Source organism: Urocitellus parryii, chromosome 11 (assembly GCF_045843805.1).
Source record: "Urocitellus parryii isolate mUroPar1 chromosome 11, mUroPar1.hap1, whole genome shotgun sequence".
NCBI lineage: Eukaryota > Metazoa > Chordata > Mammalia > Rodentia > Sciuridae > Urocitellus > Urocitellus parryii.
The window spans coordinates 35707767-35734747 of record NC_135541.1 but is presented as its reverse complement, the minus strand read 5'-3'; the positions used below and the strand labels follow the sequence as shown (position 1 = coordinate 35734747).

The 26981-nt window shown below is 33.1% G+C and overlaps 1 protein-coding gene across 8 annotated transcripts in view; it reads left to right on the top strand.

The window, feature by feature from the left end:
- The window catches only part of Tut4 (terminal uridylyl transferase 4), a 120903-nt gene that overhangs the window by 74820 nt on the left and 19102 nt on the right, over positions 1-26981 (top strand). For 7 of the 8 annotated variants that reach the window (XM_026381680.2, XM_026381674.2, XM_026381658.2 and 4 more), the window contains 11 exons: positions 2447-2597; positions 6189-6275; positions 8399-8502; positions 11301-11358; positions 11456-11559; positions 11977-12066; positions 13915-14028; positions 22441-22518; positions 22685-22862; positions 23125-23172; positions 23260-23342. In XM_026381680.2, coding sequence (XP_026237465.1) covers positions 2447-2597; positions 6189-6275; positions 8399-8502; positions 11301-11358; positions 11456-11559; positions 11977-12066; positions 13915-14028; positions 22441-22518; positions 22685-22862; positions 23125-23172; positions 23260-23342 — 1095 coding nt within the window. The remainder of the gene's footprint in view (positions 1-2446; positions 2598-6188; positions 6276-8398; positions 8503-11300; positions 11359-11455; positions 11560-11976; positions 12067-13914; positions 14029-22440; positions 22519-22684; positions 22863-23124; positions 23173-23259; positions 23343-26981) is intronic. The other variant, XM_077791390.1, reaches the window with a different exon arrangement.

Below are 26981 nucleotides of genomic sequence, written 5' to 3'. Positions count from 1 at the left end.
AACTTTTCTACTTTTATTTTTATTTATTTATTTTTCCAGTTCTGGGGATCAAACATGGCCATGCACATGCTGGGCACATTCTCTACCACAGAGCTATATCCCAAGCCCATCTTTTCTCCTTTTAAAATGGAAGAATTTGAGCTTTAACATTTGAAGTTGTAGAAAATACTCAAGTGAACTAGGCTTGGTGTGGTCATGCCTATAATTCCAGCTACTTGGGAGGCTGAGGCAGAAGCAGTGTGAGTTTGAGGTCAACCTGGATAATTTATTGAGATCCTGTCTGAAAATAAAAAATAAGAAAGGGAAATGATATAACTCAGTGGTAGAGTGCCCCTAGTTCTAGTCCCCAGTATTGCAAAACAAACAAATGAACAAAATCAACAATGACCTGGTAGTAGAAAATAAGCAATAAGAACTTTATTAATAAAACTTTAGCTAAGTCACATTGCTTTAAGTATAATACATATAACTGAAATATCATTATAAGCTTCCAGAATGAAAAATGATAATTTAAAGCACATGTAAACCAAATAGAATATTTAAAAAAACTAGAATGTCATTCAGTTTTATTGTTTTATCAGTAATTATTTATGGACAAGCTTAAGATTTATTTTAAATTTTTTTTTTCGAGTTGTAGATGGACAAATACCTTTATTTTGTTTATTTATTGTTACGTGGTTCTGAGGATCGAACCCAGGGGCCCATACATGCTGCACAAGCCCTATACTGCTGAGTCACAACCTCAGCCATAAGCAGTATTTTTTAAAACTCTGTTTTATTGAGATAAGATGGCTGGGGTTGTAACTCAGTGGTAGAGCACTTGCCTAGCATGTATGAGGCACTGGGTTCAATCCTCAGCATCACATTAGAATAAATAAAATAAAGGTATTGTGTCCATCTACCAAAAAAAAATTGCGGGGCTGGGGTCATGGCTTACTGGTAGAAGGCTTGCCTAGCATGTGTGAGGCCCTGGGTTTGATTCTCAGCACCTCATATAAATAAGTAAAATAAAGGTCCATCAACAACTAATAAAAATATATTTTTTAAAAGATTGATATTTAAAAAGCTGTATATGTTTAATGTATACAACTTGATGTTTGGAAGTTAAGTATACATCTATGAAATCATCACTATTAATACCACATATCTATCCATCATCTCCAAAAGCCTACTGCCTCCTTTTGTGGAAAGAGAACTTAATGTGAGATCTATTGTCTAGCAAAATTTTAAGAATATAGTAAAGCATTGTTAATCATAGGCCTAAGGTTATGTGTAACAGATATCCAGAATTTAGTTATTTTGAATAAATGTAGTTTTGTACCCTTCATCCAACATCTTCTCATTTCCTCCTTCCTCTAAGCAGTATTTCTTCATTCTATATAAGAATATATTTGTTGGATTTTATCTCAGTTTCAGTATTTAGGGCATATGAACTATTGAAAGAATGAAATAAATGACAAGATTTTTAGAAAAATAATCTCTTAATTATATAACTACAATGTATTTCTTGTATTTTATATTTTTCCCCTAAAATTTACCTATTTCAATAAGGAGTACTGTTTCTCCCATTTTAATTTTTATTAGTTATCTGTAAAATTTTAAAAGAATTTCCCTTGCATATGTCATTTAAAAAAATGAATGCTTTGAAAAGCAGTTAAAGGTTCCTGGAGTACTTTTAATTAGCCCACAGTGTATTATTCCTGTAGAGGTGTATATAGTTTGTTGTGTATAATTTGCCTCAGAGCTTGTGGCTATGTAAATGTCCAGGCTAACACTGGAGGAAGACACTTAATTTTAGAGTCTAGATGTGTCACAATAAAAGCGTAGTGGTCTTCCTTAACCATGATTTTTATTCAACTAGTTGGCATAAATTCTGATGTTTTAACCACACCTGGTGGTCCTCTGGAATATATTTAAAATGGAGCTACAGGGTTTGAAGTTCAGTTTGTAGCTATTTAATACTTCTTTATTTATGGAGCTAATTTATTTTTCAATTCTAGTCCTGCAATCAGGACACAGATGTAGTTGAACTGGCTAAGTGAGAGTTCTGTGATTAATTGATTCTGAAGATGGAAAAATGTTTGGAGTGATTTGAAAGGTGCAGTTTAAAATTTATAAACTACTTTGTTAGATATTGGTAAATTAAAAATATAATGCATATATTTCTCTTTGGGAGCTAATCAAGCTATTTGACTTAGCCATTCCTTTTGTATTTCCTGTTATTTTCTTCATCTTACATCCTCAAGTGAATTTGTTATTGATAAATATTTTAGTGGAGGAAAAAGTGGTTTGCTCAGAATAGTTTTTATGTTGATTGCATTTTATTAAATTTTGTTTTTAAATCTCCAAAAGGCACAGTTTATCAGAACTGAATTATCTAAAAGATTATTTTTGGATTGCTAAGCGATGAAGTGTCTCAAAAGGTTATTTTCTTACCTTTGTATAGCCGCCAACGATAGTATGCAGCATCTGCAAAAAGGATGGTCATTCAAAAAATGATTGCCCAGAGGATTTCAGGAAAATCGATCTAAAACCTCTACCACCAATGACAAACCGATTTCGGGAAATACTTGATTTAGTATGTAAAAGGTGTTTTGGTAAGTATTTTAGTACTGTATCTACTGGGACTACATACTTTCTTGGATGTTAACTTTTCTAATTAAAGGACAATTTGCTTTTTTTGGGGGGGGGGTAGGGGTTTTTGAATAGTGTAGAGACTAAGTATAGATATTTACCAAATGCCTACTATGTTCAGGGTAATGTGGTAAATGCCAGAAGGAATTTAATTGCTCTCATATGTATTAATTTTAAGAAACTTAGACTGTGGATTTGCTACACCTATGTGGGGCTATTCAACGTTAAATCAGTTAAAATAAAATTAAGTTCCTCAGTTACACTGGACACATCTGAAGCACTCGGTAGGTACACGTGGCTAGAGGCTACTGCATTGGACAGTCTAAATAAAAAAACATTTCTGTACTTTCAGTGCTGTGGAACGGTGCTGCCCCTACATGAATGTATAAGACACGTATATAAATTGCCATAATTGGAATTAGAATGTTATATGCTATAGTAATAGTAAAAAAAAATTCAGTGCACACCCAATTAATTTTAACTGAGGTGTATCAGAACAATTCGAATTAATGATGTGGTATTTGAGATGAACCTTCCTCTTCATTTGCAAATATAGAGGATCATGCATAATAACCTAACATGCACAGTTTGGGAGGATAATTGCTTTTTATTTGGTAGAGTATGAGAAAGGCCTAGAGAGAAATGTTTATAAAGACATTCTGGGGAGAGTCTTGCATACCTTTATTCACCAAACATTTATGCATTGCTTGCTGTATTCAGGTAAGATAAGATTTCTGATGTCATAACATGACATTGTAATTCCCCAATGTAATTCCTCTCTCTTACCCTTCCCTGTTCCTACCTACTGCCTGGCAGTCACTTAACTGCTTCTATCACTTAACTATAGACTAGTTTGTATTTTCTAGAGTTCTGTGTAAATGCAGTTACACAGAATGTGTTCGTTTGTTGGGGGAAGGTTTGACTTCCTTCACTCAGAGTAATTGAGATTCATTTATGCTGTTATGTGTGTCAGTGATTAATTTCTTTTTATTGGTGAGTAAGTAATCTTCCATTGTATGGACGTGTTACAGTTTGTTTATCTACTTGCTTATTAATCAATATTTTGCTTATTTCTAAATTTTGGCTATTACAAATAAATCTGTCATACACATTCAGATTATGTGTTTTGGTATAAACATATGCTAGTTTTTTCCTTGGGTAAATATTTGAGTGGAATGATTAGATCATAGTACTATAAAAGTTTTATTAAGGTACAATTCATAACATTTATTTTTATTATTTTTCTCTCACTGTGGACTCACAGATATTTTATACTTTGGAATATAATCCAATACTGATTTATTTTTATTATTAAATGAATTCTAGCTTTGGCTAGAATTTGGGAGCTCTTTTGGCAACTGTGTCCCTTTGATGTGCCCTCATCAGTGTGTGGTTTGTTTGTTTTTTAGCCTTTCCTTACTTCCTGTTACTACAAGATGCTCCAGGATCATCATGTATGTTTTCTGACGTAGTCTTAAAATTTCTCCAAGGAGCCCTGGTTCTTTATATGGGAGAATGGTATTAGGAACTGAGATCTGAACACTAGGTGTTCTTGATTCTACTGGAATGTTTTTGCTTTCAGGACTTCTTACAGGAAGAAAATAACAAATAACTCATTTATTTGTACTTATCTATAAATATATCTGTATGTGATCATCTTATCTATGTTTAAGCTAAACACAACTCCATAATAATATCCAACTTTGAACCATTACCACATGACTCATTCTAACCTCTTCTCTTTGCTTATCTGTAAACTCCCATTCCAGTAATGAGAAAGCTGGTTCCCACCATCTACTACCTGTTTAATTGTAGCATTTCAGTACACTTGTATAGCAGCATCAGAACTGTTAAAGCACTTATATTCCCATGGGAAACTTCATCAGTTAGAATACAGTGCTTCTCGTAGTTCCCTTTGACCTTAATTTTACAGATTCCGCTATTTTCAAAGTTACTTAGGCCCAGCACTACCTTTTTCCCATTCTATTGAATGAAGTTGTATTGTACATTTATAATACAGTTAGATTCTTTTGTCACAGTCTATATTCCATCCTGAATGCCTCGACCTTTTCCATGATTTTGAAATATTTGCATACTTTAAGGATCATTCTGTGTTGCAAAGCTCTATGGGTTTTGACAAATGCATTATGTTAGTCATTTCCTCTCACTGTAATAAATAACAGAGAAGTCATCTCATAAGAGAAAAGGTTTATTTTTGGTTTACAATGTTAGAGGTTTTAATCTAGGGTTGGTTAACCCTTGGACTTTGGGCCTTTGATGAGATAGCACTCCATGGTGGAACCACATGGCATGACAAAACTGTTTACCTCAAAACTGCTATGCAAAAGAAGAGGAGGGTATAGGGTCAGAATAGGCCCTTTTAGTGCATGCCCCAAAGACTGGAAAACTCCCATCACAATAGATCCTACCTCTTAAAGGTTCCATTAATCCAAGTTAGCACCATGGGTTGGGGACCAAACCTATAGCATATGGGTCTTTGGGAGACACTTACTTGGACTATAGCATTCATTATGTTATGTATCTACCATTATAGTACAATAATAGAATAGTTCTACTGCCTTAAAACACACACACACACACACACACACACACACCCCCCCGACACACACACACACGGGCTGGGGTTGTGGCTAGGTGGTAGAGCACTTGCTTAGCACATGTGAGGCACTGGGTTGATCCTCAGCACCACATAAAAATAAATAAATAAAATAAAGATATTGTATTTATCTACAACTAAAAATATTAAACACACATACCCTGCATTTCATCTCTTCTGCTCTCTCCCATATCTATTGTTGCTATATTTGTTTTTTTAAAAAAACTGAATATTAGTTTAATTTCATTATAGCAAAATTTTGATAAATTATTGCATTGTTCCTGTATTATGTTTTGGGGATATCTTGAGGTAGAGTTGGGAAAGAAAGAAGGAAAAAGAAAAAACTTTGTTCTTAAGGAATGTATAGTCCTATTGGAAAATAGGATATAAATGGAATAACTAGAAAATTCAAAGGACAATATAAAATCAGGTGTGACATTATGTCAAGCAATTTGGAGAACTAAATAAATTGAATCAAAGCAAGGACAGGTCTTTAAGGCTGTGGTTAGGCAGAGTAGTTTATAGAGAAGATTTGAGTCTTGACCAGACATTTAAGGAAATTGTTAGATTTGAGTGGACCAGATGCCTAGGATAGCAGTATGAGTACAGGAGGGAAAAACAAGCATGGATATGGAAGGGGAGTGGAATGTCTGGAAAAATAAGACAGCATTAAATCGTTTGAAAAATTAAATATATTTTATATATTTGTAGGTATCTCATAGGGAAAACAATTGTGTGAAATGTAAACAGGTCTTTTAAAAATTATCTTTTGCTGCTCCACTGCCCCTTCTCTAGTAACATTTATGGTTCAAAGTCAGAAGAGTTAACAAATAATGAAATGGTAAGTATAATTTTTAGGATAAGTACTTGAAGATATTTTCAGATTCTATTTTTCTTACTTTTTCTATTTCTCTCTCCTCCCCATTTTCAAACCTAGATGAGCTATCACCACCTTTCTCTGAACAACACAACAGGGAGCAAATTTTAATTGGCTTGGAAAAGTTTATTCAAAAAGAATATGATGGTATGTCATATGTAAAAATTGATTGTTACTGTGGCCATGTGGTCTTGGGTTTCATTCATTTATTTAAAAAAATGTTTATTGAATGTTATGTGTTCTAATTTTTAGGGACACATTGATAGTAAAAGAGGTGAAACTTGCTTTCATGAAGTATGTATTTCAGAGGGGAGACAGTCAACTAATAAAACTAAATAGTCAACTAAATATATTGTATCAGCAAATAGTATGTGTATTAAATGCAGGAGATAAAAGAAGTGATGGGTTACTATGGTAAGTTTCTTTGATAAGGTGGCATTTGAGTAGAATCCTTAACAATATGAAGGAGCAAGTTCTATGAATATTCAAAGAGAAAATATTGTATAGAGAAAGATCAGTGAGTACAAACACCCAAGATTAGATTATATCTGTCATGGTTGAAGACCAAAAGTACAGTATAGTTGGAGTGGAGAATGTGAGGGAGACTGTAATAGAAAGATGAGGTCAGAGCCTAGGTATTGTTTCATGGACGTTAGTAGTAGGACTTTGACTTTTATTTTGAGTACCTAATGAAAGGCTTTGGAGGCCTTCCAGGCTTTTAGCTGTTAAATGACATGGTCTGAGAGAATAGAACATAGGGCCTTAGGAGTAGAAGCAAGCAAACTGGGTGTGGTGGTGTATGCATGTTATTCCAGTGATATAGGAGGCTGAGGCAGAAGGATTGGAAGTTCAGGGACAGCCTCAGCAGTTTAGCAAGACCCTAAATAAAAATAAAATGCTGTGTATCTAACTCTGTGGTAAAATACTCCTCGGGTTCAATACCCAGTATCAAATACCAAAAAAAAAAAAGGCAAGCAAACATTTAGGAAAGTGATGTATAAGTCAAATGAAACATAATAGTGATTTGGAGAGGATGAGAAGTGGTTGGAAACTGGGGTATATTTTAAAGGTAGAGCCAACAGGATTTGCTGATGCATTTATCATAGGTGAGATATGAAAGAAAGAAAGAAAGAAAGAAAGAAAGAAAGAAAGAAAGAAAGAAAGAAGGAAATCAAGGATGATCTCAAGATTTATGCTGAGCAGTTGGGTGGTGCTATTTAATGAAATGGCAAAGACAGCAGGAAGAGCAGGTTTTCAGCATGAGGGTGAAGAATCAAGAATTTTGTGTCCAAATATTTTAGAAGTACATAAACAGTTAATTTAGAATCAAAATAAATTTGTATTTTGAAAGATGATTTGTTGCTATTTGATTCTGCTTAAAAATGTTGTTAGTATATATAAAATATCAATTAAATCTAAGTCTCTTTTAAACTCATATTTTTATTTGCTAATAATTGTAGCTTCTTTTATGCCTCTCAGTTGTCATTCTTATTTCAAGTAGAGCATCAGAATCAGATGGAAGAATTGTTTTGAAAATATAGAATTTGTTCCCTAAGTGAGTAGTCTGCTTAAGAATTGAGAGGAAGAAAAGTCCAGTCCTCTTAAGCTGCAACTTGTTTGCAGTTGTAGCTATTATTGAAGAATTGTAAATGTGAAGGAATAACATTATCATAATTTATATCTAGTGAATTAGTCATTTACTTTTGCAGGAGAATTTATTAATCCTATTGTACTAAGATAGTATTTATAAATCTACTTGAATTGTCCTGAAAGAATTAGGTTTATTTTCAAGAGGTAAATTCTCAAATACATGTCTTAATTATTGGTAGTGATGTTGAAAACAAATGAAGGTAGATGGATTTATAGTTAAGTTGGAAGAAGCTAAATGTCTCAGTGATTGCGCATGTGGAGATTGAGAGGGTTATTAAGGATCTCACATATATTTCTACTTGGGCAATTGAACAGATTTCAGCTAATCCCTATTTGCTGAAAATAGGGATTGTAGGGATAATACTAGGTTTGGGGTGAAGTTGATATTTTAGTTTAGACATGTTGAATTCATGGTGTCTACAAAAGTGGAAAGAGCAAGTGGAAACGTGGTATGGGAACTTGAACAAAAGATTTGGATGTTTTAGAATTTCTCAGTATGTCTTCCAGTGGTAAGTAATTTAAATCATAGAAGTGGACAAGGTCACTTTATCTTAGGTTATTAGTAGATATTAGAAGATTCTTCTTCCCTAAGACTTTTGACTTGTTTTTCCTTTGCTTAGAAAAGGCAAGATTGTGCTTATTTGGCTCTTCTAAAAATGGATTTGGATTTCGTGATAGTGATCTGGATATTTGTATGACCTTGGAAGGCCATGAAAATGCAGAGGTAAGAATTAGTTTTTGGAAAAGGTGTAAAATTTTTTTCCCTAAAGATGAATATTTTTATTTTTGTATGTAATATTGAGAAAACACATGATGCCAATCTTTGTATAAATGTATTATCAATAGCAACATTTGAAATATAAAAGCATTAGCAATTTAGAAGATATTCATATCTTAAGTAAATTTACCATTTCAGTCATTTGTAAATGTAATATAAAAGCCATATCACTGAGAATTACAGATGTTTTGTAATGAAAGTTTGGAAAAAGTCAGTGTACCATAAAGTTAAAATTTTTGCATTAGAACCAATGAGAAGCTGGTGCTTCAGTTTGCTTCTTAATATAGTTTTTGCTTACTCTGTCTTATATTATTTTCCATTAGGTAATGACTTTGTATCATTATAAATAGAAAATATAGATAGTCATCTAATTTATAACGGGGTTGTATTCTAAAAGTTAATTGTACTTTGGGGCCACTTACATTTTTTCCATGGAAGCTATGTTATAAGTGAGCTTTAGAAACTCATTTTGGGTTGGAAAGGGAACTAACATTTGTTTCATACCCAACACTTAAACATATATTATCTCAATTCATTCTTATACCTATGTTTGAGATAGATATTATTTACCCCATTTTATAGATGAGAAAACTCAGGCTTTGAAAGATAAACTGAATTGCCCAAGTTCACACAGCTAGTAAGTGTTGGAGCTGGGATTTGAATCCAGGTCTGTCTGACATCAGAGTTCATGCTCTTTTGTTGTATCTTACTGCCTTTTTGTAATTTTTTGAACCCATAATGTAGATTAAATATAATACTAATAGTACTGTAGCACCTAATTACTACTTTATGAAATTGAAAGCTTTCTGAGTTCCACCTTCAGATGCCAGGAGCAGTGAAGTCTCAGCAGTGAGAGTGGGTCCTTAGGCTTTCCTTCTTTGTAGGATTTCCCCAGTAGTAGGATTGAGATTATCCAGGCTCTAGTGGAAAAAGGAATGGGTTGAATGGGAAGAAATGTCCTATAACTTTATAGTACCAGTTAGAAAAGGAGGGATCCTTGTAGATGTCTTTTACCAGCATAGCTTTTGGTATTTATGTTTCAAAATTAGGAACTACTTGCAAGATTATTTAACCTACTTAAGTTGTGAGGCCAAGCTTCTGGCATCTACAGAGTGTCAGTATTGCCTGTTACATGATAAAAGAATTCAGCAGAGTAGTGTACTTGTGCATTTTTGATATAGTCCTTTCAAAAGGTGTTTATTACGTTGTCATGCCTGTAGCAAAGATAGTGTTGATACCTGGTAGATCCTTATTTCTGGGCCTAAGAAGTAGATTTTGGTGTTAACTAAGTATTGAACTTACTTGACTAGCTGTATGACTAATCCTTAACCCCTTTTAGCATCACAGTTCTACTGTATAAAATCAAGAAAATCACAAATTCCTTCCCTAAAACAGTTGTTGGCAAGATTACATAAGACATGTTTGTAAAGCACTTGGCAGCAAGACAACTTCATCTATCTTGTTCTATAAAGAAACCGAAATGTTAACAAGTAATTTGTTTTTTTTTTTTTTTTAACTCACTTTTTATCAGCTCTTGAAAAGATGCTTCCTGTCTCCATTTTGAAGAGCAAAAATTGAGGGGATAGGAAATGATTTTTATCCAGGAAGGAGTTAAGAATTATAGATATGTTTTATGTAAAATTTAATTACAGACTTCTAATCACTAAGGATTTGTATATGATGTAAAATCTGCCATTCACATGCAGAAGTTGAAGCAACGAAAAAGAATAAAATATTTTATTCCAGATGAGACATTATTAAAACTTAAAAAATTCTATCATAATTTATATCTTTGCATAATAAAGAGAAAAATTACCTCCTTTGTCCAGTTTATTGTACATGAATTGGTAACTAATGATTCCCTTGAAAATACCCAAATTAAACTGCTATGGCTACTGCTTCATGCAAGGATTATTTTGTAATAACTCTTGGGATTGATGGTTATACCTTCAATTTAATACAGTTAATTTATAATACTTGTTATCATCTGTGTTTCTTGTAGTTTTATTATCATTACCATATCAACTCTGCACTCTTTTTAAAAAAGCAGTACATTCACATTTGTAGAAGTAAGAATTTCCTTGTGAAAATAGATGCTGCTTATAGGATTATCTTTCCTTTTCTTATCAACATATTGACATAATAAAATAGCTCAGAGTTTTCAAGTACTCAGTTTTGTGTCAAGCTTACTACTGAATGCTTTACAACATGTCTCATGAATCTTCCAACAACTGTTTTAAGGCAGAAATTTATGATTATCTTGATTTTATAAAGTAAAAATGTGATGCTGAGAGGGATTAAGGATAAGCCATATAGCTAGTCAATACTTAGTTCAAAATTTTAATTCAGGTTTATCTAAATTTAGAGCCTGTATTTTTAATATATTTCTTTGCCCTTACCAAACCCATCTTTAGTTATTGAGTCACATATTGAAAACCATATTATACTCCTATCTTTGTGCTTCTCATACTTAAATCTGCATTTGAATTATTTTTGGATTTTGTTAAAATGCAGATTATGGTTCAATAGATGGGGGAGGAGCCTGTGATTCTGCATTTCTTTTATTTTCTCAGATTATGCTGATGCTATGGGTCTATAAATCACATATGCATTGAGTAGCAAGGTTATATGTAATGCATTATGGCTAGAAATTTTAAAATATTACTATGCAATGCCTGTATGATACTAGAACTTGCACAAGACCAAATTGAATTAAACTTTATTTTATTTTATTTTTTTTTTAGAAATTAAATTGTAAGGAAATAATTGAAAATTTGGCGAAAATTCTTAAGAGACATCCAGGTATAAAGTTCAAATCTTTGCTTTAAAACTAAAGAAAATACTTCATAGCATTATGAAAATTATTTAACCTACTTAAGTTTTTTTTTTTTTTAATCAGGTTTAAGAAACATTTTGCCTATAACTACTGCCAAAGTGCCTATCGTAAAATTTGAACACAGACGAAGTGGATTAGAAGGCGATATCAGTTTGTATAATACATTGGTAAGTTTCTCTTTACAGGCAGGTATACTTTATTTTCCGTTTACAGGTTACTGATTATACCTATATGCTTAAAAATTTCAAGTGTGAGCACTGTAAGGAAAAAGTGTATTTATCAATTTGCTCTTGCCTTCAGATTGAAGGTAAGTTTTTATTTCACTTGTTAATAGGTATTTTAAAATTTTTGTTTATAGGGCTGGGGTTGTGGCTCAGCTGTAGAGTGCTCACCTAGTTTGTGTGAGGCCCTGGGCTCAATCCTCAGCACCACATAAAAATAAATAAATTTTAAAAAAAGTATTGTGTCCAACTACAACTAAAAAAATAAATATTTTAAAAAATTTACATTTATATATATTCTGTTTGAAGTGTGTTTTATTTGTGAGTTTAAGAAATGTTTTCAAATATGGAATTATTTTTCAGGCTCAACATAACACAAGAATGCTAGCTACTTATGCAGCTATTGATCCTCGAGTACAGTACTTGGGATATACTATGAAAGTGTTTGCTAAGGTATTTATAAAGAAGTTAATGATGTACTTTGTTGTAATATTCATGATGAAGTGAAACATACTGATGTTAGACTTGTAAAAATATTGTCTCAGTTTTTATTTATCTAGATTCTCCCCCACCCCCAAGATAGGGTACATTACTGTGTTGCCCAGGATGGCTTTGAACCTTGGACTTAAGTGATCTCCTGCCTCTGCCTCCCCATTAGTATCTGACCTTGAAAAAAATATACTCTATAATAAATATGTTGAATTTATTATACCTGTTGGGGTAGTATAGTGATCTTTTATTTTATTATAATTGCTTTTATTTTATTATAATTTATTTTTCCTGTTGGGGTAATATAGTAATGATTTTCAATCCTAGGCATGGTGGTTGGCAAACTCTATATTTAAAGCATCTCTGGGCTAGAAAATCTGGTATTTGGGTTTAATGATCAATTTTTCTGACCAAGAAAACAAAAACAAAATAATACAAATAGAATCTTATGTTTTGTTGAAACACTTGTTGTAATATTGGATTGTTTTCATTTTGCTGAATATATAAATTATATTAAGACAGGAATCTATTTTCCTCGTTCAGTATACTTTAGTTCAGCCTACTTATGGTAGCTGTTTAGTAAAGAGTTAATTTTGTGAATGTGTTAGTGGAAGAATTTTAGTTGGAAATGACTTGGTCAGATTTTCATTTCATAAATCTTACTCTTTTCAATAAGAAAGCATATTTGTTTAGATTTTCCTATACATGTCTTTCTGGACAGAAAAGTGGGTTAGAAAAGAAATGCATGCTGGCACATACTACATATAAGACTTGATAAAGCTACTTTTCTAGAATTACCTCACAGAATAATAACTCCAGCATGATGGTTTTGCTATAGCTACATGGAGCTTTGGAAATCAAGCCAAGTGGTTCACATCAGAGAAATCATTCCTTTAACTTTAACAGTGAGGTAATTTCTCACTCAGTAGGAGAAATTTCTGAGTAGTCTTTTAGTGTTTTTTTTTTAAATGAAAAAAAATTTGAATAGCTGATGTACTCATGTGGTTCAGAATTCAAAAGGTCTAAAGGTGTTTATGTTCTAGCAGCTCAGGAGGCTGAGTCAGGAGGATCACAAGTTCCAAGTCAGCCTCAGCAACAGAGTGAGGCCTTCAGCATCTTAGCAAGATCCTGTCTCAAAAATAAACAAAAAGGGCTGGGGATGTGGCTCATGGGTTAAGTGCCCCTGGGTTTAATCCCCTGTCCCCCAAACCCCCCAAAACAAAATAAAAGTATTTATAGTGGAAAGTAGAAAACGTTCTCTACTTATTTCCTAACCAACTATTGCTTATTACTGGAGGCAGCCAGTGTTAAAATTTCCTCTGTATCCTTTCAGAAATATATCATACCAGTATAAACAAATATATGAATTTCCTGTCTCCTGTTTATTCTAGGTCTAAGCACACTGAAAACATTGTTCTACCCTTTGCTTTGATTCATAGATCTTGCTTTTCTTAATAGATCTTGGAAATTACCTCATATTATAACTGTACTACAATAAAGAATTTAGTCATTTCATACTTTTTTGGGCATTTTTGCAAGATAAATTCTTAGAATGGCTAGGTCAAAAGAAATACTTTCATCAAATTGATATTGCCAAATTATTCTTCATAAAGTTTGTCCTGATTTATACTCTGATCTGTAATGTATGAAAGTACTGGTTTCCCCCACACCCTTTATAACATTTCGTAACTGAACTTTTGGACATTTTTTCGTTTAGTGAGTTTAAAAAACAGTGTCTCAAAGTCATCAATACTTCTGTATGGAATGAAACTCTGAAGTTTTATTTTCAATCTTTATATATATATATTTTAGCGTTGTGACATTGGAGATGCTTCCAGGGGAAGTTTATCTTCATATGCATATATCCTTATGGTGCTGTACTTTCTGCAGCAGAGAAAGCCACCTGTTATCCCAGTTCTACAAGAGGTAGGTATTTAAGAAAACTGTAAAGGTATTTTTTTGCAAACAATGGATTTATACACAGCAGAAATTACGTGATTTATTACTCAGCTCATTTCATCATGGTTGTTTTCTCCTTCAATTTAATGCTATAATTAACAATGAAGCTTTCGAAAAATTATTATGGGATCACATAAACTACTAAAAGAATATGAAATGAATAGAACCATTGAATATCTTGCAACATTTTAAAATTTCACAGTCTTAGCTTGCTGCAGATTATTATGAAGTTCTTGTAGCCATCCATAAACTCATATATATTCATATATATTCTGGTCTCTCAGATGGAAGTTCATAAATTGTTTAGGAAGTGTTTTCCTTCCTCATGCTTGACTATGAAATTTGATTTAATTCTGTGTATGCTTAAGTCAGTCTTTTGAATTTTGGTTTAGAAAAAAAACCCAAAGAAAATTTTTCTCATCTCTTTTGAAGACATGTTAATTGCATTAAATAGTAGAATGTACATTGAGAGAACTGGATTGTACTCATATCCATTCAGAATTGATGACTCATTGAGTCACTTTCTGTAGCCAAATTATACTCGTTGAAATAGGTATAAAGGAGTTCTTAATCATCTATCTGTTCCTTCTTGGCTAATGTGGACCTGTAGGCATTAGAGAGGATCCAGTTCTAATTTCTTAGATGGATGACTATTTTGAGGTAGGAGAGAAGCATCAGAGTTGTTCGGAAAAATCACATATTTTGATTTCACATAGTTGTAGACTTATTTTTCTGATAGTTATACAGAAAAGAAAATCACAAAATAGCAAGTCATATGATAGGTGTCAGATGGCCTTAGTAAATTCTCAAAAGTTCTTATGACTGTATGTGTTTTTAGCAGCATTTCTTTTCTTCTTTTAAACAAATAGTAAAAAGAAAATAAACATTTTAAATATTATCTTCCTAGCAGAAAATTGCTAGCTGAGTCTCTGTTGGGTGGAGTGGTGTGTGTGTGTGTGTGTGTGTATTTAATTTCCTTATTTTTGTAGAGCAGTTTCACAACAAAATTGAGAGGAATGTATAGGAATTTCTCATTTAGCCCTTGCCCACACAAAACATAGTTGCCCTTATTATCAACCCCACTTGGGCTGGGGATGTGGCTCAAGCGGTAGCGCGCTTGCCTGGCATGTGTGCGGCCCGGGTTCGATCCTCAGCACCACATACAAAGATGTTGTGTCCGCCGAAAACTAAAATAAATATTTAAAAAAAAATTCTCTGTCTCTCTCTCTCTCTGTCTCTCTAAAAAAAAAAAACCCACTGGAGTGGTACATGTGACAGCTGGTGAACTGATACTGATACGTCATCCAAAGTCCATAGTTTACTTTGGGGCTCACTCTTGGTGTTGGATATGCTGTGGGTTTGGACAAATATATAATGATGCATCCATTGCTATAGCATCATACAGATATTATCAAGTATTTTCTCTGCCTTAAAAATTATCTGTGCACTGTCTAGTCATCCCCCCACTCCAATTCTTGGCGATCACTGATTTTATTGCCTTAATTTTGTCTTTTCTAGAATGTCATACAGTTGGAAACATAGTATATAGCCTTTTCAGATTGTCTTTTTTCATTTAGTATATCAGCTTCTCATTACTATAATACTATTGAAATATCTGAGGCAATTAACTTACAAAGAGAAAAGGTTTATTTTGACTCAGGTTTCTGGAGGTTCCAGTCCAAGATCAGGTGGCCCTATTCCATTGGGCCTCCAGTGACAGCAGCACATCATAGTAGGTGAAAGCGATAGAGTCAGCCGCTTGTATCATGAGCTAAGAGGCAGAGACAGACTGAGAGATTGGGGCCCCACAGTTCTTTTTAAGGACCCTGTCCCAATGATCTAAGGACCTTCCATAAGACCTTACCTCCTAAAGGTTTATAGCATCTCCCAATAGAATCATCCTGGTGACTTGACTAAGCCTTTAACACATGGACTTTTGGGAATATTGTGAATATTCAAATCATATCACTCCATAGTATGTATTTAAGATTCCTTCATCTCTTTTCATGGGTAGATAGCTCATTTATTTTAAGTGCTGAACAACATCTCATTATAACTGTATATATCAGTTTCTTTTTGCATTCACTTACTGAAGGACATTTTAGTTGCTTCAAGGTTTGGCAATTATGAATAAAGCTTCTATAAGGTCCATATGCAGGTTTTTGTGTGCATATAGTTTTCAAGTCTTATGTGTAAATACCAAGAAGCAGGATTGTTGGTTCATAAGTATACTTAGTTTTGTAAGAAACTGTGATAGTGTTTTTGCAAGTGGTTATTCCATTTTTCATTCAGCAGTGAGTTAGAATTCCTGTTGTTCCACATCCTCACTAGCATTTGTTGTCAGTGATCTAGACTTCGGTTATTCTACTAGGCATATGGTAGTATGTCATTATTGTTTGAATTTGCATTTTCCTGATGACATATGATGTTATATGCCTTTTCATATGTTTATTTGATGTCTTTGTATCTTTGTTGAAGTGTATGTTAAAGTCTTAGGCCTATGTTTTAAAAGTTTGTTTTCTTACTGTTGAGTTTAAGAATTGTTTGTATATTTTGGATAATAGTTCTCTCTCAGCTGTGTCTTCTGCAAATATTTTCTCCCTGTCCTGTCTACTCATTCTCTGACATTGTCTTTTGCAGAGCAGAGTATTTTTACTTTTAATGAAGTCCAGCATGTGCATTATTTCTTTCTTGAATCCTACCTTTGGTGTTGTATCTAAAAAGGGACTGCTATACTCAAGCTCCTCTAGAATTTCCCCTACATTGTCTTCTTTGAGTTTAATATTTTTGTATTTTACATTGAGGATTATGGTCCATTTTGAGTGAATTTTTGTGAAGTGTGTTAAGATTGTTTCTAGATCTGTTTTGCATATGGATGTTCAGTTGTTTCAACACCATTTGTTAAAAAGACTATTTTTGCTCCATTTTATTACCCTTGCTCCTTTGTCAAGTGTCTGTTGATTGTATTTATGTAGGTCCATTTTTGAGCATTCTGTTTTGTTCCATTGATCTATTTGTTCTTTTACCAGTACCAAACTCTGGATTGCTATAGCTTTATATTTCTTGAAGTTGAGATGTATCAGTCCTCCAGCTTTATTTATTCTTCTCCTTCAATATTGTGTTGGCTATTCTCGGTCTTTTGCTTCTTTTTATAAAATTTAGAGTCAGTTTGTTGATATCTATGAAATAACTTGCTGGGATTTTGATTAGAATTGACATCTTGGCAATATTGAGTCTTCCTTCCATAAACATGGAACATCTCTCCATTTATTTAATTCTTTGATTTTGTTCCTCGGTTTTATAGTTTTCCTCATGTAGATCTTGTACATATTTTGTTACATTTGTATGTAGGTGTTTAATTTTTGGGGTGCAAAGTATTGCATTTTCTATTTTGAAATTTCACTTTGTTTCTAGCTTTTAATTTCTTGTATATAGGAAAGTAAGAAAGCAACTGAGTTTTGTTTGTTAACCAGTGTCTTATAACCTTGCTTTAATTACTTATTAGTTCTGGAATTATTTTGTTGATTCAGATTTTTTACATAAAGGATCATGTCATGTGAATAAAGAAAGCTTTATTTCTTCCTTCCCAATATATATTCTGTTTACTTCCTTTTCTTTTTTTATTGCATTATCTAGGACTTTCAGTATTGGCTTTATTTAGGACTTTTCATATATTGAAAAGGAGTAGGTGAGAGGGTTACATCCTTGCCTTGTCCCTGATTTTAGTTGGCAAGCTTACAGTTTCTCATCAAGTATGATGTTAGCAATAATTTTTTGTAGACTTTTTTTTCTTTTAGTTTCTTTCTTTCTTTTCTTTTTTCTAAATCACACTGAGGAAATTCCCCTCTATTTTAGTTGGCTTTTCCACTGCTGTTGACAAAAGACCTGACAAGAACAATTAGAAGAGGAAAAGTTTTATTTTGGGTCTCACGGTTTCAGAGGTCTGAGACCAGAGATGGCTGATTGTATTCCTCAGGGTTTGAGGTAAAGCAGGACGTCATGGCAGAAGAGAGTATTGGAGGAAAGCAGCTCAGAACATGCCCAACAGGAAGCAGAGAGCCTTCTATCATCATGGGCAAAATATATTCCCCAAAGGCACACCCTCCCCCTCCATCCATACCCTACCTGCTTCCAGTTACCACCCATTTAATCCTTAACTGGGATTAATTCACTAATTGGTTAAGATGCTCATAACCCAATCGGTTCACCTCTAAACTTTCTTGCATTGTTTCACACATGAGCTTTTGGGAGATACCTCACACCTAAATCATGATTCTCTATTTCTAGTTTATTGAGGGTTTTGAAATAATATCTTTATTATTTTGTTTTAAAGATGGATTCTACTATGTTCCCCAGACTGGTTTTGAAATAAACCTTCTTCTCAAGTGATCCTCCCACCTTGGCTTTCCACATAGCTGAGACTATTAAGTTACTGAGGCTGGATATGTGAAGTGGTAGCACACTTGCTTGGCATGCGTGCGGCCCGGGTTCGATCTTCAGCACCACATACAAAAACAAAGATGTTGTGTCCGCCGAAAAACTAAAAAATAAATATTAAAAATTCTCTCTCTCTCTCTCTCGAAAAAAAAAATGTGTTACTTTACTGGCTTTATTTTTTAATTGTGAATGGTGTTGGATTTTTATCTGATGCCTTTTCGGCATCTATTGATACCATCATGTGATTTTTCTTGTTTGAACTGTTAATCTGAGAGGTTTTTTTTTTTTTTTTTTTTTTTTTTTTTTTTTTTTAGAGAATTTTAACATTTTTATTGTTGGTATGTGGTGCTGCTGAGGATCGAACCCGGGCCGCACGCATGCCAGGCGAGCGCGCTACCGCTTGAGCCACATCCCCAGCCCCCTCTGAGAGGTTTTATTAATTGATTTTTGAATGTTGAACTAGCCTTGTATACCTTTGATAAATCTCACTTGGTCTTGGTGTATAGCTTTCTTTATATATTGTTGGATTCAATTTGTTAGTTTTTTTTTAAGTTGTCACTGGACATTTATATATTTACATTTATATGTGGTGCTGGAAATCGAACACAGCGCTTCACACATGCTAGGCAAGCACTCTATCACTGAGCCACAACCCCAGCCCTCAATTTGGTAGTGTTTTGTTGAGAATTTTGCATTTTTGTTCATGAAGGATATTGGTCTGTAGTTTTCTTTTCTTATAATGTCTTGCTGTGGTATTGGTATTAGGTAATGCTGGCCTCATGGAATAGCTTAGGAAAATTTCCTTCTGCCTTTGTCCTCTGACTGGGATTGTAGAGAATTGTTATAATTGTAGAAAGTTCGTTTATAGTTTAAGAGCTAAATTATATAGAGTAACAATATATGGGTTTTTTCTTCTGACCTCTTTTGGGTAGTCATATGGGTTCCCATTGCCCCTTGCTCTGGCATCATGTAAGTATTGGTCATTGGCCTGGATCATTTTCTAAGGGTAAGAACATGTTTAATGAAGTTAATTATCTCTGACTCCATTTGTACTTGAATTTAACTTAAGTGATTGGATATTACTAATGCTTAAAGTTGTTTTTGATGATTAATAATGCAAAGTTGTTTAGCTCAAAAGGAGCTTTTCTAAGCAGAAAATTTTTGTTATTCTAGAAAATCAATAAGTAAAAGCAAAATTTCACATGAAAATTAATACTAAAATTGTGTTCTCATATAATTGTATGAAATTTTATGTTTTCTTAAACTGTAATAACTGAAAAATAATAATTTAATGAATGAATCTTGATGACATGTGCTAAGTGAGATAAGCTAGTCAGAATAAGATAATATTTTTGATTTCACTTAATGAGCTATCCAGAGTAATCAAATTCATAGAGACAGAAAGTAGAATGGTGGTTGCCAAGGGCTAGGAGCAGGAGGACTGGGAAATTATAGTTCAATAGCTAAAGAGTTTTAGTTTTACAGATAAAATGAATCTTGTAAATGAATGATGGTAGGAGTAGTATAGCAGTGAATGTGCTTAGTATCAATGACAGCAAATTCTACATTATCTGTTTTTTACAACAATTAAAAACAATTGCAATTTAAATATAGCTATAGATATTAAAATATTACAATAAAATAAGAAAGTAAATATGAAATTGTTATTATACTTATATGATGGTCTTAGGTGAATTTTAAAAGGAGAACTGCCCCTGGTTGGATAGGGATGACTGATATTGAGTGAGAGTGAGCAAGTGACAGAGAGCAGCATTACTGCTTCTGAGGATTGAAAATGAAACAGTATAGAGTTAGGCATGGTGAAATATGAGAGTTCAAAAGAAGAAGCAAAATGTGTGATTTGTGAAACACTTTCCAAGGTCCATGGGTCCACTCAAATGTGTCACTAGCAAACATCATTGGGTTTAAATCTTACCTTTGCTACTCAAAAGTAAGAATTATCTTTAAAAGAACAAAGTAACTTTTATTATTTCAACATCTGGAAAATAAACTCATTTTATAATTACAGAATAATTTATAATAGCATTTGAATCTTTAAAGTTAAATATTACACTGCAGTTTCTTAAAACCTTCACTTTTCTTTTTGAGGGCAAGACCCCATGTGTTTTGTTTTAGGTATTCATATCTGTGATTGTCAGGCTCTCACTTTTTTGTTTTATCAAATGTCATGATTTATACTAAATAATTTTTGGCAGTTGTGTTTGTTCTCTATAAATAAAAAAAGCAAGTTACTAGCGTAAGTCCATGGAAACTTGATCTTTATGTAACATACAGAGTGAATATATTCAGTAAACAAACATTCTGTATATGAGAAGCTTTGTTTTAGGAGTGATTTGAATTCCAGGGATAAGCTATACTCCTTGGCCACCAAGAGCTTAAACCTGAGAAAGAAATTGAAGGGGTCAGATATGTAGTTAATTTTATAAATCATGTCATCAGAAATGAAAAGGGCTGTGAGATCTACCTTATCTAGTGGTTTTTAACTGTCTTCTGTTTTTTTGTTTGTTTTAGTTTTTTTTTTTTTTTTTAGTTGTTGATGGACCTTTATTTTATTTATTTATATGTGGTGCTGAGAATCGAACCCAGTGCCTCACACATGCTAGGCAAGTGCTCTACCACTGAGCCATGACCCCAGCTCTGTCTTCTGGTCTAACTGTGTTTTGGAACCCATAATTGTGTTGTCGGGGAGTGAGGAATGGAATAAAGTAAAGTTGTGGTGTGGTTTCTTCATTCAGCATTCTCTTAAACACCTCTGCTTTTATTTATATGACCTTTTAAGCTCCCTAAAAGGTTCCATTCTTGAAAATGGTTATACAGTGTAAAAAATAAAATAAAAATTTTAGATGACAGACCTAATAAATGTAATCTCTTGTTTTCACTGAGAAAACCAAGCACTTACTAAGATGATTATTTTGATCAGAATCACCATTTTGCAGGCCTGAGACTTGAAAAGAGGTCTGCTGACTCTGAACCTACTATTTATTTATTTATTTATTTAGGTTCTGGGGATCAAACCTAGAGCCTTGTGCATGCAAGGCTAACACTCTACCAGCTGAGTTATATCCCCAGCCCTGAACCTATTATTATTTTTTAGTTTATTGAATCTTTCTTTAAACCTCTTTTAGGGGGAAAAAAAAGTCTTCAAATGTCTTCTAGAGGTTAGTTGTATCTATAAAATCATCTTATTGGATAATTTTTGTTCATATAAGTTAGCATTTCTTTTTCCCCTCCTGGTTTGCAAGGGCATTGAATTATTATTTATAATGAATAATAGGGATTTATAATCTTTTCAAAGCTGTCATGGAAAGCTACTTAATTTTCCATTGAACAAAACCAGCGTCCAAGTGCTTTTTAGATAACTGATTAAAGAATTAGGCTCTAGGTTGGGGGTTGTAGCTCAGTGTTAGAGCGTTTGCTCACATATGTGAGGCCCTGAGTTTGATCCTCAGCACCATAAAAAAATAAGTAAATCAATAAAAATAAAGATATTGTGTGTCCATCTACATTAAAAAAAAAAAAAGAATCCAGGTCCTAAAACTATTCTTTCGATTTCCTCTTGGGTGTGTAATCAATCAGTATTATCTATTTTATATTTCTGTATTTATCAATCCTTTATTGAAACTTCATTTTTTTTTTCCTGTGGTTTGGATGTGTTTTGATAGGCCAAATATAGGCCATCAAATAACATTAAATGTGTCATTTGGAGAGTATGATACTCTTACAGTGTCCTTTCTCAGCTTTGGTTTTTATAGATACATTTAACTAATTGCTTAGTATGAAATTATACCATCCTGGCTTTGTTACCTTTGAAGGATATTTCAGTATGTCTTCCTTAGGTAAATTCTAAAATGGTGTAATGGTTTGTAGGCCTTTTGGTTGCAGAACTTGAAATCTAATAATAAAATTAATTTTTTTATGTAGATCTTTGATGGAAAACAGATTCCACAGAGAATGGTTGATGGATGGAATGCTTTTTTCTTCGACAAAACAGAAGAACTGGTAATTTTTTCATAGTCCATGTTATAAAATGCTCATAGACATACATGTTAGGATTTGCATAATTTATTTTAATAATATTACTTGGATTTGCTGTTCATATCTTGGCTAATATAGATATTTCTCTTATCCCCTCCTCTTACCATCCTCTCCTTCTTCTTATCTGTAGAAAAAGCGTTTACCTTCACTTGGGAAGAACACAGAATCATTAGGAGAGCTTTGGTTGGGGCTTCTTCGCTTTTATACTGAAGAGTTTGATTTTAAGGAATATGTAATTAGTATTCGGCAGAAAAAGCTATTGACAACTTTTGAAAAGCAGTGGACATCTAAATGCATTGCGATTGAAGGTGATAATTTATGTTGATTTTAATTCAATAACAAAGCAGAAATTTGGCCAAGGAAATTGAGGAGAAAACTGAACCACATTAAGATTTGAAAGATTCTTCCTCTTAATGTTTATCAGTTTCATCCCTTAATGTATAATTTTAAAAGCATAATTTGCTGACTTGGACAGTCTAAAAATATGTAATATTAGACTGTAGTTCTTGCCAAGTCTGTTTTATGTTACAATGAATATAATTCATTAATTACAAATATTTTTTTTTTTAGATCCTTTTGACTTGAATCATAACCTTGGTGCTGGAGTTTCTAGAAAAAGTAAGTTTGAAATGTGTGGATTACCTGCTCTTAAAGCCCTGACATGTTAATGTCTGTATCTTTATTATTTTATTCTTTTTTTAATAGTGACCAATTTCATCATGAAGGCATTTATTAATGGAAGGAAACTTTTTGGTACCCCCTTTTATCCACTCATTGGCAGAGAAGCTGTAAGTTATGTTATTTGAATTTTGAATCTTTTCCTTTTTGTTACAGAATTTTGTTTTCTAGTATAAGAATCCTGATCCTCTTTCCGGGTTGGTGTTATAAATAGGGAAAAAGATGTCCATAGCCCACTACTTTTTTTTCTTGTAATAGTCCATGATGAAATACATATTTATTAAATTTTGTTCATTTGTTTAATCTACTTGTTAAATTCTGTCACCTCAGCAAGTAAGCTCCATGAGGACAAGATCTAATTGTAGTGTCAGGCACATTGTACGTACCTAATAATCATTTGTTGAGTGAATGAGAAAGAGATAATTGAATATTGAATTTGAGGTTTGGCTCACTAACCCTAACCCTCTACCATCTATAGAAATCATCTTGATGAAAATATCATCATGATGAAATCATAGAAATATTTTATTATTTGCCATGTCATCTGGTCTAATTTTTATGTAGCTTCAGTATACTGAATTAGATGTTATGGAACCAAGAGATTTCCTTTTTCGTTAACTGGGTATATTGTGTTGCACATTCTTCTTGATTTCTTTTTTTTTTTTTTTTTAACTTTTCATTGGTTAGGAGACTATAGGACATCTCAGTTTCAGTACAAGAGTTGGGTAAGAAAAGAAATCTGAAGGGAGAGAGAAAAATCATGTGTTTTCTATTTCTTAAGGAATATTCTTGAACTTGTGACCAGTGTTGGAACTGAACTTCTTTTATAGAGGTGGAGTAAGAAAAGCAGAGAGATGTCTGGATCTTTTTTCTCCTTGGAGCACTAGTTCTCAGATTTTTGATTGTCTCTTAGTGGGTGACAATAATTATAATGGAGAGAAGTAAAAGAACAGGAAAATTTAAAATAATATAAAAGCATGCAAGAACAAAAATAACTTTTTAAAAAGTACCAATTTTACTAACATTAATTGATATAGCAATAAATGAACATTTGACATTTTATTTGAAATTGTAGGAGTTCCAACTATTCATATGTACATATTTATTTATTTATTTATTTTTACAAACATTTATTTTTTAGTTGTAGGTGGACCTAATACCTTTATTTTATTTTTATGTGGTGCTAAGGATTGAACCCAGTGCTTCATGCATGCTAGGCAAGCGCTCTTTCCTCTGAGCCATAACCACAGCCCATGTGTATATATTTAGCAGGAATCTAGCAGTGTTGTATGCAGTGAGACTTTTTAGCAGAATACTAAATTAGGGACCTCAGGAAACTTAAAGTGTACCATCTTCATGTGCTAAAACTCAGTATGTAGTGTTCAATTGTATATTGATACCAAAGTCTTTGTTTTTTTTTAATAATTTTTGTTTTAAGAGCCAAACATCAGTTTGGAGCCTAGCAGAAGGGGCCATTGAGTCTACTAACCAGTTTTTTATTTACTTTATTCCATTTTAGCAGTCAGTATATAGTTTTCCATAGCTTGGATATGCTAGTTTATTTAACTGTTTTCCTTTGATGGACAGGTAGGTTGTCTTCATTATATCAGTATTATGACTTATATTGTAGAAAAATGTTCTTGTAAACTGTCTTTCATGTTTATACTTCATACCTATTTCACTGCTAGGTACTAAGATTTAACAACGTAAGAATAGTTGTGTGCAGACTAAAATTATAAAATATATTTCCCATTCTTTCACCTTTCATATTCACTCAGATATTCCCACTTTACTCTTCACATCATTAGATTCTCAAATATATAGTATTGATCTACTTATCTATCAGTTGTCTTCTGTCTTCATTTTCCTCTTTCATTTGACTTAGATTCTCTATTTTCTGGCACATACTTTAGTGCTATCTTCTTTTGCATCCTTATGTGTTCAGTCTTACATGAGTTCACCTGTCCACCATCTGCCTATAATTGGGAAGCTAACAGAAACAAAAAAAGTGTTAATAGAAAAAAATCACAAAGTTAGGAAATTTTTTAGTTGTAGATGGACACAATACCATTATTAATTTATCTATCAGTATGAGGAAATTTTAAGTAAACACATAGTACAATCCTAAATTAATATTTACCAGCCCCAACTTTCATTTGTTGAGTTATATTTTGCTATTCCATTTTGTAAGCATTATCTCAAAATTTGTTTTACTAAGAATTAAGCTACCCTTGCAATTTGCCCCATCTTTGACCTCTGCCTTCTCATTCTTAGCAGATGATTTTTCTGAGATAATAGATAGTATCAAACTTGAACTTTCTATTACCAGATCTTTAAATATGACTGCATCTGTAGATCTCTCCTCCATTGAAGAGTATTCCTTCTATGTACATTCTAGATCCTTTCTTTATTTTCTCTAACCTAAATCTTCATCCTCTTCATCTGTCAAAAACATTTAAAGTCGGGCATGGTGATGCATGCCTGTAATTTCAGTGACTTGGGAGGCTGAGACAGGAGGATTGCAAGTTCGAGATCAGCCTCAGTAACTTTAGCAAGGTCCTGAGCAAGACCTTGTCTCAAAGTAAAAGGGACTGGGGATGTACCTCAGAGGTTAAGTACTTTTGGGTTCAGTCCCTCATTCGTGCCCCTTCAAAATCATTTTCAAAGATGAAATACATAAAATGTAACTAAAATATCTACATTTACAGATGAACATTTGCCATTCATTTTAATGATAGGGAACACTAACATTGAACCCCAATTATGTGAATGAACTGTTGTCTCCCCCCAAAAGAAATTTCATTCTTTTTATTAGTAAACTTATATTACAAAGATTATAATTAATTTTTACTATTGGCATATTTGCTTCAATAAAAATTATTTCATAATAATTTCAAGGTTCATCCATATCATAGTGTATATCAGGATTTCATTTTCCTTTTTATGGCTGAATACTATCCCATTGTATAGCTATATCATATTTTATTTACCTATCAGCAATTTTTGGACCTTTGAGTTACTTCTACTTTTTGGCTATTAAGAGTAATTCTAGGGGCTGGGGATGTGGCTCAAGCGGTAGCACGCTCGCCTGGCATGCGTGCGGCCCAGGTTCTATCCTCAGCACCACATACCAATAACGATGTTGTGTCCGCTGAGAACTAAAAAAAAAAAAAATATGGGCTGGGGATGTGGCTCAAGTGGTAGCGCGCTCGCCTGCCGTGCGTGTGGCCCGGTTCGATCCTCAGCACCACATACCAACAAGGATGTTGTGTCCGCCGAGAACTGGAAAATAAATATTAAAAAATTCTCTCTCTCTCTCTCCTCTCTCACTCTCTCTTTAAAAAAAAAAAAAAAGAGTAATTCTAGGGCTGGGGTTGTGGTTCTGTGGTAGAGTACTTGCTTAACATGTGTGAAGCCCTGGGTTCGATCCTCAGCACTACATTAAGAAAAATAAATAAAGGTATTGTGTCCATCTACAACTAAAAAATATTTTAAAATAAAGAGTAATGCTATTGTGAATATTTGTGCATCAATTTGTGTTAATTTGTTTTCATTTCCTATATATAACTACCACTTGAATTGCTGCATCATTTAGATACATTTTAAGTATTTGAAGAACTGCTGAAGTGACTATACTATTTTACATCCCACCAGAAAATATGTGTGGGTTCTAGTTTTCAATACCTTCACCACTGTTATACTATTTACAAAAAACATAGTCATTCTATTAGATGTGTCACTTTTTCCCT